General features: G+C 45.4%; 1 protein-coding gene across 9 annotated transcripts in view; it reads left to right on the top strand.

The window, feature by feature from the left end:
* ANO5 (anoctamin 5) overlaps positions 1–15,541 on the top strand; it is a 282,489-nt gene that overhangs the window by 138,559 nt on the left and 128,389 nt on the right. For all 9 annotated transcript variants that reach the window (XM_086959504.1, XM_086959502.1, XM_086959500.1 and 6 more), the window contains 2 exons: positions 13,399–13,467; positions 14,739–15,023. In XM_086959504.1, coding sequence (XP_086815630.1) covers positions 13,399–13,467; positions 14,739–15,023 — 354 coding nt within the window. The remainder of the gene's footprint in view (positions 1–13,398; positions 13,468–14,738; positions 15,024–15,541) is intronic.

Raw genomic sequence — 15,541 nt, 5'->3', positions numbered from 1 at the left:
CATCAGGCTGGCCTCTATCAGTGTGACTAGTACATCAGTCCATATGTCTTCTGCCGAGGCGGATACTTGCGGCGCTACATAGCGGGGGCACTGGGACAGCTCAGGAGCGCTGTTAGGAGCTACCATTGGTCTCACATTTTATAGAAAGTCCACCCATGTCCCACTCAACCGGGAGTGGGATCCATTCACTTCTTAGATCTTCAGATATCGTAAGGGATTGACTTGTAGTGGTGTGCAGAAAGGCCCTGTCTCATTAAATAAACCCTCACATTAAAATGCTGTAATATTATATGTTGTTTGATGCCTTTGTTAAAGTTGCTAAAGTGAGTATTATTGCCTACTTTTAATATAGCGCTCCCTGTGGCGGTCTATGGCTTCACAGCAGTGGCCATAATAGCTGATGCAATTCACCACCCAGGCATTAGCAGTTTGATTGCCTCTTCAAAGCGCGAAGTGCTGCACTGATTTTTCACTACTTGAATCTGACACTACTAGGCTCTAAGAGTTCCTATAGCAGTGCGTTCACCCCCTGAGCTATCGCAGAGTTTGCAAAAGGTGCGGTTTGTGTCTCCCGTACCCTTAGGACATTCAGTGGGCTGGTGAATACTCTATTGATATTGCATGTGTGTCAGGCGGTCACATGACGTATCTGATGACAAACAGCACAACAGCCCAGCGCTCTTTTTACAAACCGAAGAGTGTATTTGGTGCACTGTCCTTTGAAAATAAACTTGAAAGACAACAGCACACTCCCTGGTGAGTTGGTGCCCTTTTAGGTTTTTTAATGTGTTCTAGTCATGTTCTAGTTAAGTACGGATCTCAGGGCCAGCATCACGAAGAGTGTATGTGAAATCTGGTTATTCACTGCTGTGACGTAGCAACAGTGAGAAACAAAGTGACCTGATTGCTCCACAGAGCAAAGCTTATGGAGAGGAGGAGGGAGGGGGGCACAAAGGGTTTTGGGGGGAGGGGGGTGACTGGGAGGAGGTGGAGGGTAGCAGGTGGAGGGTAGCAAGAAGCTGGATTTGTTTTTTTTTTTTTACATTTAGATCAGGGTGGAGAGGCCATGTTATGTATGGCTCACCCTATTTATCTGTCCCGGTGGATCAGTTAATAACAAGGGCCGATGAATTTGAGGGGCTATACATAACCTAACAAGCATTAAAAATGCAATAGGTCTCGCCTTTCATTAAGTGAAAGCCATTTGCTGTGCTATACAATACCATTAGCAAAGCAAATTGCTATTGACTTAATCAAAGGCGAGACCTATTGCATTTTCAATGCTTGTTACTTTCCCAGGGCAAATGCCACCCACACAGGGCTCAGGGATCTTATACGCAGCTCTTTGGCGAGAACAGCCCTTCCTATTCCCTTCCCTTACTGCGCATGCTTACCGCCGATCACACTGCATCTCCAAGAAAGTGACCATGTCTTTTAATCACTTTCAATTATTTTTAATTAGCTAGATATTGCTACATGTCCATGCTGCCAGATTAGCAGCTCAATTAAGTGACACGTACGCTTCTGAGACGGGAAAATATACTTCAATGAAGGTAGCTTCTGCCGTCCCATAACTCTCACGCAGGGCCCTGTGGTGGGTTTGCAGCCGTCGTCGTCGTGTTTTTACTATGCGGCCCCCGGGGTAAGCGGAGGTTGCAGACCAGTCTTCCCCCGGGGTTTTCGCGCAATGTGGAAGGACAAGGTGGAGGGCGGGACTGTAGGAAGGTACATCCTGACTATGGTTGCCCCCAACTTTTTGCCCTGTGTTTTAGCTGGTTTTGGACATAGTCGACCTGGGACCCTGCCAATCAGGACCCCAGGCCTACTGCTCTCTCTTTAAAATGGATTCTATGTACCCTAGGTGCATTTACCAATTGGTACTGGGCCACCTTATCAGACCCTGTAACTCAGGGCATAGGTGTACCCAGGGCCGCCAGGGGCTGCAGCATGTATTATGCCACCCCTGGCTGGCCTCCTAAATTTGACACAACTGGCTGCATGACAGCTGGGGCGAAGTCGTGTAATCACCCTTTGCTTTGGATATAGTAGCCTATATCTAACCATACAATGGACACCCGAGTTCCTATCAGTCACTCCTATGGTAGGCCTTGACAATCCTGAAGGCAGAGTGCATGGGCTCGTGTGAACTGTGTTCTGGCCCGAGCCGAGCCGGTTGCAGCTTGCGGAGAAAAGACCCAATGGCTGTTCCATGATAACGCGTACCCCATCGGTAACTTCGGTGTCGCGTTATCAAGACATGTCGAGTAAGGTGTCATACGAATCGGGGTGCTGCCCTCTCACCAACCCTGGCGACGAGGTTAGCATTCCGCCCTTCTAGAGGGACACGACATGTACGTAGCTGTGAACCCCGGTTAAAGTTAACGAAAGCCTCAGCTCCACAAAATGGAGGCTGCCACCACAGACACGAGTCTGACCTCCTGCTGCTGGGAGTCCTTCCAGCGAGGAGCACTTGGACAAAGGGTTTCCTGTCGAGGGCGGTGTTCGCACCGTCCCAGACAGGGTTTGTGTATTCTGGGTAGGTAGGGCTTTTGCGAGAAGGTGACTGCGGAGTGGCACCCCGGTGCTCACTACGCATCTGCCGGTTAGAACCAGTTCCAGGGGCGACAGCCCTGGCCTGGGGAAAGTCCGGCAGGGGAGAGGGGTGTAACTACCCCCCTTCCTGGTCCCACCCTTAGGGCAGGACCTAGTCATGTACCCACCCCTTTCTTTAGAATAAAGGCCGGAGCGGGGACCCTTCCAAATTAGATCATCTTTGAATCAAGAATACTTTCTACGAAAGGACTTCAAGACTCTTCTCAAGATTTCTCCCTTGTGGCTAAGGAGTAGTCACCCTGCATCAGCGGGCACCATCTAAGAACTCTGCGGTTTGCTGTAAGTCCTTCCTCAAGGAATCCGACGGCCCAGCTCGACGAGAACCGGCTTCCCTGGCACCTCTGACCTCTACCCACGTCATCAGCTCAGCTGTGATCTGTGGGTGCGACGAGACCTCGAGGGACCGGCCATCATCAGAACCTGCACGCTCTTAAAACCAGCACGACCATCGAGGTAACTCTCTGGTGAGTGCTCTGGGGTCCGAGAAGCCCCGACCCTGAGCCGCTCCAGCACCGAAGTGCAGCATCTCCACGATCTGCGTGGGGCCCTTCTGCTCGCTGCTCAGCACGTTGTCTGGTCACTAGCCGCTGGCTTGTGCCCTTCTGTGACGACATCCGAGAATCATCACTGCTGGTCTGGTTGCTCCAGACCGGCCCTTGCTTCCATCTTTGCGAGAAGCACCCCGGACCCTCCTGGTCCACTCAAGACGCCATCTTAGGCCCACCACGTGGCCCTGAGAACTGCCAAGGCTTGTTGCCCCATCCTGGGCCCAGCGACGCCGACAGCATCATCCTTCGTGGGACAGCTCGCACCTCCACCGTGGTCGCCGACAACGCCTCCTGGTCCGTGAGACTGCCGAGCCTAGCGTCGCCCACGCACCTGGTCGAGGTGACGGCCAACCGGTGCCTTCCTGGTACCCTCTGACTACTGGCTAGTAGTACGAACTTGGTCCCCTCTGCTTTCAGGTTTCTTCAATCTCCGATCCAGGCTTGGATCTCTACGAACTATTCAGCACTGGTCGCCGGCCAGCAACTCCTTTTCTTCCGGCTCCTGGCTCGTCAGCGAAGACCCCGACGCCTGTAAGACTTGTGCAGCCGCAGCCCTCGTGGCTAGGTAACTCGGCATTTCGGTGCCTGCATAGCCTCCTTACTCTAGGGTCCCGAGTCCCTCGCTTCCGACTTGCCTTATCGGGTCCGCCCGAAACCTTAACCTTCCCGTGTCCTCGGACACTTGTTTTTAAATTGTGCACTTGAAGTATTTGCTAAAGAGATTTGGTTTGTGCTTAGTACCCTGTCCTCATAAAGAGTACAGGGCTGTTGTGATTCTTAATAAATATCCTGTTTATTTTCATAACACTTGTGTGGTGTCCTTTCACTGGGTGTTCAAGGGGTACATGTGTGGTAAACAGCTGGCTTAACACGCCCTCTCGAGTCTTTAGCCTTAGACTGCTCGTATCCACGCTACTAGGATAGCTGGTCTATAGGTTGACTTACAACCAAACACCATAAGGGTCGTTGGTACGATACATAACGGTCGCTAGAATAGCGAACGTTGCATATCGGGCCAACTTCTCACAGGGACTACAGGGGTTAAAGGAAGGGGTGGGATGGGGGAGGGCATATAAGGTGTCAGGAGAGGAAGATCCGGCCTCTTCCTGACACCTGAGCACCACCGGGAGGGTGTTTGTTAATTTTGTCCACCCGCCCACCCTGCAGGTTTTAGGGAAGGACCGGGTGTGGTTCAAGGGTTGGGGTGCCAGTTTAGGGCAGGTTGCAGAGCAGAGGCGGTACAGTACTTTGGAGTGGTGGGGAGTCACATACGGGCAGATCCACCCCTCGGGTGGGGGGAGAACGGTACACAGGTGACTGATAGTGGGGCACGTGAGGCAATGAGCAATAAAGGCAAAGTCAACAGAGGATGCATGGAGGGCAAGTGAAGGTGAGAATGTGGAAAGGAAGGAGGTTATTGAGTGAATGGGTGAAGAGTCAAACAGGTGAGATGGTTTTGGAAAGGCAGAAAGGAGAATGCGTGGGTATGGGATGGAAATGTATATTTCATGCATTGAGGTACTGTTAATAAGTCTAAATGATTATGGAAATGTATATTTCATGCATTGATGTACTGTTAATAAGTCTAAATGATTGCAACCTTGTCCTAATAAATGGCCTTTTACGCTTCAAGTAACAGCGTGGAGTGTAGTTATTGCGCGATTACTCTATTTTCTTTGTTTTAGTCCGCTTTGCGCACGCCACTCTCTGGGTCCTAGCGCTGCCCGCTTCTCTGCCTACCTCTCTGCCTTTCCCGGGTCGATCCATCGCCTCAGGAGCTCCATCTTTCCAGACTCCGTTCCTTGTAATTAGGTTTGGATTGATGAGGGCCTGATGATGTCACCGGAGAGGAGCGTGCGCAGCACTTGGGGTAGAGGGCAGGCTCTCCGCCCTGTGCTGGGCATTACCTCATTTCCCGTGACTAATGCATACGTGCAGCGCTGAGATCATGAGCCACCGAGAGCGCTTCTTATTGGACCTGCCGTGGCTCCCATCCTCCGGCACTGCTGAGCCTCTTCTGTCATCCAGCATTCCACACAAGACTTTTAAGTCTATGCTACACACAAAAACATCACAGCGCTTACAGTCACATGTAGCGCCCAACTGTGGTCATGGCCGGTAAGCGCTCCCTTACCTGTCACCCAGCTGACCCTTGCTGGGTGGATCTAGGTGAACAGTTTAAGTAAATTACTCAAAATAACATTTACATATCAAAATATTATTTTGCAAATGCATCTAAATTGCTAATCTTTGTCATGTACAGTGAGTTCAGTTAATTTGTTTTGAGTTTACTTTGCTTTCTAATGTTTTTTTTCTTTAATTTCTCTCCTTTGCTCACTGAGCCTTAACTAACACTAACCCATACCCCGATCTTAACTGTGTTCTGCATTTTAAATGAATTCAAACTCTCTCCCTGGACCAAAATCAGTCTGTAACCCAGACCTTATGCCAAATCTTGCTCCTGTCCCTTATCTAACCGTAGCTTTCTCCCTTAACCCAGACCCAAACCTCCTCTAGCCCGAACTTTCACCCTTAATCCGTTTTCTAGTTCCTTCCATAACTATAACTTTTACCCGTAACGAAACGTCATTCCTAACCCTGCAACTATCCATCACAGTAACTCCAACTATCACTCTTAAATCCGACGTATCACTCACCCTCACCCTATTCTTGACCCTCAAGAAAGACCTGCTCCAGTGCCTCACCTAACCCTAGTTTTCACCTTTGACCTAAACCTTACACCCAACCCTACTCCTGCCACTAACTCTAACATACAACACAAAATTCCACCCCACACAATTACACAACTAACCATTCCAATACAACCCACATAAGTACACTCCACACCACATACATCCTCTACACTCCAAACCAAAACTCTAACTCTCCCAAAGGCGAGACCTATTACATTGCAAAGGCTTGTTTTCATTTCTATTTCTCTCTGTGGTTTGGTACACCTCCCTATATTCGTGACTAGCCTTGCCTGGAACTCACTCTCAGTTTCTAAACTCTGCAAATGTATTTTCAACACCTAGTGCATGAGGAAAACAAATGCCTACCTTCTTGTCCTTTACAGTAGTAGGTGTAAGCAGTGCTTAATGTTATCTAGTAGTTTCAGGAGGGGCCCACCAGTAGTCGTTCTTAGGGAGCAGGACTTATTTTCTGTAGACTCCAGAGCAGGAAAGAGAAGGGCAGAAACGATAGAAATAAAGAGTGAGTGTGAGATAAAGGTGCAGGGAGTGTGTGGTGGTGGAAGAAAGAGGTCTGACTTGGAACCAAGCACAGGCAGCCTAGGCATTCAGCATCCGACAAACAGAAGCCCAGGCCTTGAGCACCACTGTAGGCCCCGTCGCGTTCTTTTAGGAATCGAGCCCTGGGTGAAAGCATCGTTGGTTCATGGAGGGGCATTTCTGCGTCTGCAGGGCGTCACGTGCCAGAGTTCATGTAACCATTAATAGATTTCCTGGCGTCTAAAAATAGAACTCTTGATTAAATAATGTTGCTTAGTTACTCGTTCTAGCAGACAGCTGGAACACCCTCTGACCGCAAAAGTACAGCACCCAGCACATGGATGTGAGTTGCACAATAATATGGCGACGCCATTATCAAAAAAACATTATCAAACAAAACCGAATTCTTGACTCCCATTTGAAGGATGCAAACATTTTAAAAAACTATCATGGTGTTTGTTTGCTTTTTACATCTTTATATTTTTATTTAAAAGGAGATTTCCAACAGACCCGACAAAAATACGTGTACTTATTTACCATAACCTGCAAAATGTATTTGTTTTAGTTCGCTGTGCCACCGATATAGGCATCAGACCTTGAATTGAAATGAATTGGATCCGTTCATGACTACTCACTTTTTAGTTTCAGTACCTACAAATATGTTTACCCCAAATATGACCGTGTTCAGATGTTGATTGGAGACGAGTAAAGATTTTAAAATAGTGAATGTAAATGTGCTTTACTTGTATGAATGTTAATAAAGATGTTTCTTCTTAGATTATCAAAAATGTCCATGCGCATACTCATTCTGTAATGTTTGACACTTCCTAAATTCATACTCCAATGTTCCTGCTTGGGTGATCAAAAGTAGTCCATGCATATTAGTGGGAGGCCTAATATAATGCATGTAGAGATTACACAGCTTTGCCACTTCAAGTATGACCATGGAGGCTCTTAGAAAAGGCACCTAAGAAACAACTACTTGTCTCAGAGTGAGGTAGCCCCCAGTGCATCCAACAGTGTAACACTTCCTTTGCATTCTGTAAAACTGCTTTAGATTTGTGAAGATGCAAACATCTAGCACTATGCAACTGTGCTATTTGGCTCCCTTGGTAAATACTGAAGGAAGTTCTCATAGGAGATGTTATGTGTATTTGTAGAGCGTACTATCTAACACCTGGGGGTGGGGCGAGGGTTTGGCGGGGGGCTTATCCTGGCACTGTCTTACCTTTGCCCAGATTTTGCTTGAGCAGAGTCAAAACTCCATGAAGGTCAACTTAAAAAAAAAAAAAAAGAATCAACTAAACAGAGTTAGTACTGTTACTTAGACCGACATATCCTTTACACAGTATATCACAATCTAATCTCTTTCTTCCTATTCATTCACACTTCGATATTCCACTTTATTGTTATTCTTGTTTTGCCGAGTTTGGGGATCAGATAGATGGGAAGGACTTCTTTGACAAAGGCTGGCTTTTTTGGGCTCTTTAATTACCTTTCGAATGGCAATTAATTATTTTTGTGTCCACTACTCTGTACTCTAATTTACCTTCCCTAGTCCCCCTTATCATTCCAAGAAACATATTTCATATTCTGATTGTGAGGTCCTTTCTTTTGTCACCTACAGATATTATGCTCTGTAGTACTGCTTGCAAGACTTTTCATTGCTAGTCGCCGGGGCTAGCTGAGATAAAGTAGGGGTCAGTGGTTTTGACCCCAGGGATCATCTTGGCCATCATGACCCAATGGAGGATAAGAGGGGATGCCCACTTTTTCTTAGTCTGGCCTTTCCTTCCATCACTGCCCTTATTTTCAAACCATACTTAACAGCCTCTCCTTGAAGGTCAAACCTGCAAAAAGAGTGTCATGGTTTTTGGGTAAAACTAAAGACTGTGTCAGTCTTTTGCAACATTTTGTGAAGCATGGAAGAGAAATTGTGCCTTAATGCTGTTTAATAGTAATGCTTGTAACAATAATACTAATAAATGCTTGGGCTTAACTATTGCTTTACTGAAGTATTTTTGGGAGGAATGGTTTCTGTCTTCAATACAGACAGCTAGTACCCGACCGTTTTGATTTTCTTGGCGATAGTCCCATTGGCGGTGAGGCGTTTATTCATTGGTATTACCATAGAGTAAGATTTCGTTTTGGATCTGTCAAGGTACATGTCTTTGAGACATATTTTGACTTCTGTTTCTCTGCCAGTGAACAGTAGCAGGATTTCTGTCTTGGTAGGCCTTCGCTTCCGGTATATGTTGGACATCGAGATCTGGATACTTGCATGCAGTGTTTGAGGCACTGGATGTGTTGATTGGAGGAGACTCAAGTAGAGATGTGTCACTATCTACAAAGTATTGTGGAACCATGATTCTGTTACCTGTCAGTAGGATCCCAAGGGTCTTCATGTAGAGTTTGAAGATCAGTGGACCTTCTGGGCCCTCGAAGACACTGCAGGTGATGAGGATCTTTTGGAGACGTGGAGATGCACATGTGATCAAACTAATTTGGTTGTATAGTTAGGAGGAGAACTGGTGTAGGACGCTGCCAGAGAAGCCCGGTAATGACATTAGGGTGGATGTGGATGAGATGATTGACATTGGTGAAGGCAGCTGAGACGCTCAGCAATACCAGGAGGCCGGGGGGGAATTAATCATCCGTGGTCAGGAGTGCATTTGCGATGTTTTGTGATGTAGGTGTCTCCATGATATAGTGTGATGATCACAGGACTAATTAGAAGTCATGCAGGAAATGGTTGTTATTGACGGGAATATGACTTTGTATAAATTATATTTTCAGCAAATATTGTCATAGTGTAGGTGAGTAAAGGGCAAGTATTTAGTTAGGTCATCAGGGAGTAGTGTAGGTGTTTTCAGTAGCAGGAGGCTAAGGCCTGTCTTGAGAGCACCCGGAAAGTTGCCTCAAATTAGGAAGGCAGTGAGAATGAATAGGGGTGAGAGAACCTCTTCGGACAGGGCTCTGATGAAGAACAAGAGTAAGATACCGTCTTCGTAGGTGGTGGCTTTAAGAGAGTTGAGGATGCTGGTGAGGTCTGCAAGAGACAGGGGTTTAAAGGACGGCCAGTGTAGGATGCACACGCATGGGTGAGTGTTAGATTAGAAGCATCCATGATGTCTTCGATGTAATGATCGATTTACAAAAGGGGGTGGTGATGAACAGAGTGTCTGAATTGAGCAGACCACTCTTACCCAGTCCAAAGATCAGGGCTTGATCCATCACCGTTATTTATCTCACTGCCCCATCCCAGCTCAGAACATGGCTATATGCAAATCAGTCTGTCCCTGGCCCAGTGCATCATGGGAACAGGGCAGACTAAACTACCAAGCCAATTCTTTACCAGAAAGGAGACAAGCTACCGGGGACCGGTTTCTGGCATGACAGCCCTTGCTCATTGCACCATCAGGATTCAAGCAAACCGGGCCGAAGACGGCTGTAATGCCAGAAACCGGTCCCCGGGAGCTTGTTTCCTTCCCAGTGTAAGAATTGGCTTTTGTAGTTTGGTTTGCCCTGTTCCCATCATGCACTGGGACAGGAACAGACTAATTTGCATACAACCAGGTTCTGAAACTGGGATGGTGCAGTGAGCTAAAAACGGTGTTGGATCTAGCCCTGATCTCTTGACTGGGTGAGAGCTTTCTGCTTAATTCAGAGACTCTGTCCCTCACCACCCCTTGTTGTAAATATTTTTGTCCACCCTAAGCGTGGAAGGGTATTCTCAGATGTGAGACCCTTGCTCATTGCACCATCAGGATTCAAGCAAACCGGGCCGAAGACGGCTGTAATGCCAGAAACCGGTCCCCGGGAGCTTGTTTCCTTCCCAGTGTAAGAATTGGCTTTTGTAGTTTGGTTTGCCCTGTTCCCATCATGCACTGGGACAGGAACAGACTAATTTGCATACAGCCAGGTTCTGAAACTGGGATGGTGCAGTGAGCTAAAAAACGGTGTTGGATCTAGCCCTGATCTCTTGACTGGGTGAGAGCTTTCTGCTTAATTCAGAGACTCTGTCCCTCACCACCCCTTGTTGTAAATATTCGATGTAATGATCGCCTATAATTTTTAAACTGAAGAAAAGGTTGATGGCATTCCACTTCTTTGTGGGACGAGGAATTGGTGGCGCAAACAGATGGTTGACACAGTGCTGTATTATCTTGAAGGATATTTTGTGTCTGTTGGTAGCATTGTTGATGGTATTTTTATAGTATTTGTATTTGGGTTATGTGAAGAGTGGTCTGAATGTTGCCAGGAGAGACTTAATTACTCTGTCATCAGGGCTTTTAATTTTCTTACTTTGTCCCCCAGTCTGGTTCTGTCAAATACAATGCTAAAAAACACGCCATTAACAAGAGTGCTGAAGGGTTCAATTATTTTAAAAGATTGTTGTTGTCGATGGAGGTGATGGTGCAGGCCTTTTGACTTGGTCATAGATTTTGGAAAACTTCTTTGTTGGGGAATAATACAGGCCATCTTAAATCTAGAAACAAAACATTTGCTAAAACAATTTTTTGGGCTAAAAAATAAGACGTCATAGTAGTTTCTGGCACCTAAAGAAACTACTTTGTCTGGATGTGCTTCTTGTGAAAGGGCAGGATGACATAATTCACAATGAGCTAATGAATGAATGAATGGCTGAAGTGGACTGATCCATTGCCCTATGCTGTGTGCTGTAGTCTGTAGTAGTAAAATGTGAATGACACAATAACAGGGCAGTTGATGAAGAGGGCTGGTTGAATTCCCTATAAGTAAGTATATTATACACATACATTCGAAAAAACAAAAGGACAAAGATATCGATTGAGCTGATAAGCATTGGCAAAGCCAATTATTCTTGCCTATCGAAGAGCTACTAGCTTTAGCAATGTGTTTTAGCCATTCTGTTCACCAGTGTGGCTGCTGTTTAGCATGGATAAAAGCTAGTGGTGTGACTTGGGTAGATTTGAGTGATGTAGATTATGGAAGAGTAAAATGAGGTAGTTTGGGGTAGAGTGGAGTAGGATTGAGTAGAGTGGGGGGATTGAGGTAGATTTTAGCGGGATAGATTGTAGTGGGATAGATTGGAGTAGGGTACGGCAGATTGCGGTGGGGTGAGTAAATTGGGGTGGGTTAGACTGAGGGGGGTGGTTACATTTGGGTGGTATAGATTAGGGTGGATGGGTTAGAGTGGAGTGGAGTAGGGTAGATTAGCTAGAGTAGATTGGCGTGGAGTGGGGTAGATTGGCGTGGAGTGGGGTAGATTGGCGTGGAGTGGGGTAGATTGGCGTGGAGTGGGGTAGATTGGCGTGGAGTGGGGTAGATTGGCGTGGAGTGGGGTAGATTGGCGTGGAGTGGGGTAGATTGGCGTAGAGTGGAGTGGGGTAGATTGGCGTAGAGTGGAGTGGGGTAGATTGGCGTAGAGTGGAGTGGGGTAGATTGGCGTGGAGTGGGGTAGAATGCAGGGGAGGGATTGCTTTAGATTGGAGTGGAGTAAATTGAAATGGGGTAGATTAGGGTGGGAGTGGGGTAGATTGAAGGGGTAGAATGTAGTGGAGTGTGGTGAAGGGGCATAGTGTGGAGTGAGTGGCATGGAGTGGAGTGTAGTGGCACACAGTGGCAGGGGATAGAGTAGAGTGGAGTAGTGTAGACTGTGCTTTGTTGTAGCACTATGCCATTTTAGACAACACATTTTAGAAAGGATTACATTTGCACCGAAATAGGATTTTACTGCACACAAGTTGAAGTGTGCAGATGTCTTCACCTAGTGTACATATATAGTTTGATCGTAATCAAATATTTGTTTTCACCACACTTCTAAATTTAAAAAAGAAATATGCTTCATTTGTGCTAATTCTGATATATTCTTAAAAAATCAGCAGAGTTCATTTTTTTGTTGTGTGCTAGAAAAAAAAACTATCCTCATTGCCCTTTAAAAAAAATGTATTAAAGAAATTTAATCCTTTTTGCTGGAGACTTAAGACACAATTCTTGCATATTCATTAGCACCATATGAACAAGTTTCACAAAATTTAAATGAAGTGGAAAGAATCTTGACCAAAACAAACAAAGGAAGTCTATTTTCCCTATATATGAGCTATTTTCGGACTTGCCATTGCCAGGAAAATTACACTTAGAAAGCTGGTATTTGATGGGTAAAGTCATAACGAAATAATCAGTTCTTTAAAAATAGAAACTAGCAGTGTGCTCTATTCCCCCTCCTGGCTTATGGTTCAGGAGTTTGATTAGCCATATTTGTATCTATCCTTTACATGTAACCCTGCGCAGCAGTATTCGTTTTGTGTGGTATTTTCTTTTTGTTTAGCAATGTTGGTCTGCGTGTTTTGGTGCGCCAGACTTTTTCGTCATAGCTTCGTTTGAAGATGTGTAGGAAGCCCTCTGGCTTAGTCCTGTGGTATGAACCTGTGAGTTCCATGAATTCCACCCGGATACGTACCTGATTGGGCAGTAGTCCACAAAAGAAGTCCTTTTTATCTTGGTCACCATTTGAATCTGAGGTGACCTCAAGGAGAATATAGGAGGAGAACCATCAAGGGTACAAGGGTGATTTGATAAACCTGAGTGATACTTTCAGGTTACTGCTTCCAAGTTAGATTTTCCAAATGTTATGTTACCTAGTGCTAGGACCCTTCTTGTTCATCCTCATGGATAAAGTAGGCGTGTTTTTGGGCGTTGGGGAGTACAGTTTTTGCTAGTTGGTAAACCGTGAATCAGAGTAAATTTAATTTAAAACCTACATTAGTACTGGTCCGCAGAGGGCAGCCGTGCCACCGCCCTGCCCTTCCCAGAGCTCATCAGAAGTTGTATATTCACGATCTGCAGCAGATCTGGTAATGGGAGACATGCAGATGTTTTTTAGGTTTCTCGACTACCCAGGATTCCTTTTTCACAACTTACATTATTATAACCTTATAGCAGTGCGTAAGAGCTGAATATGGGACAGAGTTTGGGTATATTTATAAACATGATGTTGTCAAGATTAATAATTGTTTTATCTTTAGGAAAGACGAAAAGAATTTGAAAAAAACCTGAGTCAAACAGGCCTTCAGCTCGAAACGGAAGACAAAAAGGTAAAATATTTATTGTTATTTAAAAAAACGAATTTAACAAAACGCTGCTAAATGAGGACACAAGTTGATTCTTTGTTGGCACACCCTTCGGGTTAAAGGGCGACTACAATAGTGGTGAGTAGTTACTCAGTCCAAGCGTAACTAACTGTCTTTTCAGGGTAATGACGGACTGTAGGTGCTACTTATCGCCTACTCACACCACTGGTCTAAAGGGGTCTCAGGGTACTTGCACACACAGTGGACGTATAGAAGAATTAACCTGGTAAGTAAACAAGGACTAATGCACTGCAGGGTTTAGTATAACAGAGGACTCGAACACCCTGGGGCTGGGGGAGGATGGACATATATTCGGCTCTTCGAAAGTGAAAGCTTACTCTGAGGAGGAGCTGATGCCAGCCACTGTGGAACCCCATGACAGCTGTCTGTTATGGACAGATCCCTCGGATTCTATAACAGTATGATTGCTTTGTACTGTGGGATGGAATGAACAGGCAAATGGGCTATAAAAAAAAGATTCACTCCATCAGCCGCGATGAGCATGGGTGTGTGGCTGTTTTACCGCTATGTCATATGTGTAATACTAGAGAATCGTGTCCACTGGTGTTGCATCACGGGAGGGTGTGCTTATTATAGCAGTTAGAAATCCCAAGCACTCCGAGGTAAACTACTGCTCCTAGTTTTAATGTAAAAGGGTGTCTTGAAATCTGCCAGGAGTGGTGAACCTACAGTGTTATTTTTAATGTGCTGGTAAACGGCAGCATTGAGTGAGACTTCCCTGACACATTCGCCTCATGAATGCATTGATGAAAATATGAGCACTGCCGGGACTGATGATACCGGTCTGTTAGATTCAGCCATCCTGGATGGGTGCTTCAGGTATTCCAACCTCTGCAAATACCTGTCTGTTAGATTCAGCCAACCTGGATGGGTGCTTAAGGTATTCCAACCTCTGCAAATGTCTTATTAGGAACTTGAATACTTATAAGGTACGAGCAATTCCAGCTACACAAACGTGTTCAAAGAGATAATTTTGATTGGTGTGAAAATGTACATTTTCCCTGTTAGTTCTCTTCTGTTTTGTGAAATCTAATGTGGCAGCTGTACTGTAAGATTTTCTTTCCTGGGATATTGGTTAGCAGTCAATTTTCAGATATTCGAAAAGTAGCAAGCATGGACAAATATATCTGGTTTCATGTTAGTCATCAAAGATGTCCTTGAAATGTTCTACAGAATGTTTTTGTCTGGATTCATTTGTATATTTTTTTCCCTAGGAATCTGAAAATGGAAAAATCTATTTTGTGAAGATCCATGCACCTTGGGAAATTGTAACCACATACGCAGAAGTACTGAACATTAAAGCGCCTATTAAGGAGAACGATATCCCTTCCACTAATGACAACCCCTTAGAGTGCTTGTCTAAACCATTCCGTCTTCCGAAGGAGGTGATGCAGCCTGAGCCAGACTACTTCACAGCTCCCTTCAGCAAACAGCGGCAGGAACTCTACGCCATTGATGACGAGAACACCTTCTTTACACCATCAACAAGAAATAGAATTGTAGGTATATAATCCTTGCCTCGTCCTTGCCTCCCCCATTTAGTTTTAGCATACTTTTTGGACACCACCTGTGTCGCATGCATGCTATGTAATCTGGGCGGACAATCACTTACCATATTTCACCAGCACCAAGAGTGGTGGTCATCTGTTACACACTTGTTACACAACCTGCTCCTTGCTGATTAAAGACATGTGATTCATTCTTCCTTCGTAAAACCTTTCTGTAGTCAGTAGCTGATTACCTGCATCACTTGAGTATTTAAAGTCATTATGTCTAAGACCTGCGAATTGTGTGAAAAGTACGTTTTTGTTCCACTCTATCAGCGCTATATAATTGTGTTACACCAGGCTCGTAGGAGCTTCATACAATTAGGAGATTGGGAGTGAACATCTGAGGAATATGGCTTTTTTAAAGTATTGAGTTTGCTTGCAATAACAGACTGGTATTAGTATGGCTTTTTGGATCCTATTGTCCCAGTAAAATAACTGACTGTAAAAAGTGTCACTAGAATTTTGCC

Source organism: Lissotriton vulgaris, chromosome 2_2 (assembly GCF_964263255.1).
Source record: "Lissotriton vulgaris chromosome 2_2, aLisVul1.2, whole genome shotgun sequence".
Lineage (NCBI taxonomy): Eukaryota > Metazoa > Chordata > Amphibia > Caudata > Salamandridae > Lissotriton > Lissotriton vulgaris.
This window is presented reverse-complemented; position numbering and strand designations above follow the sequence as displayed.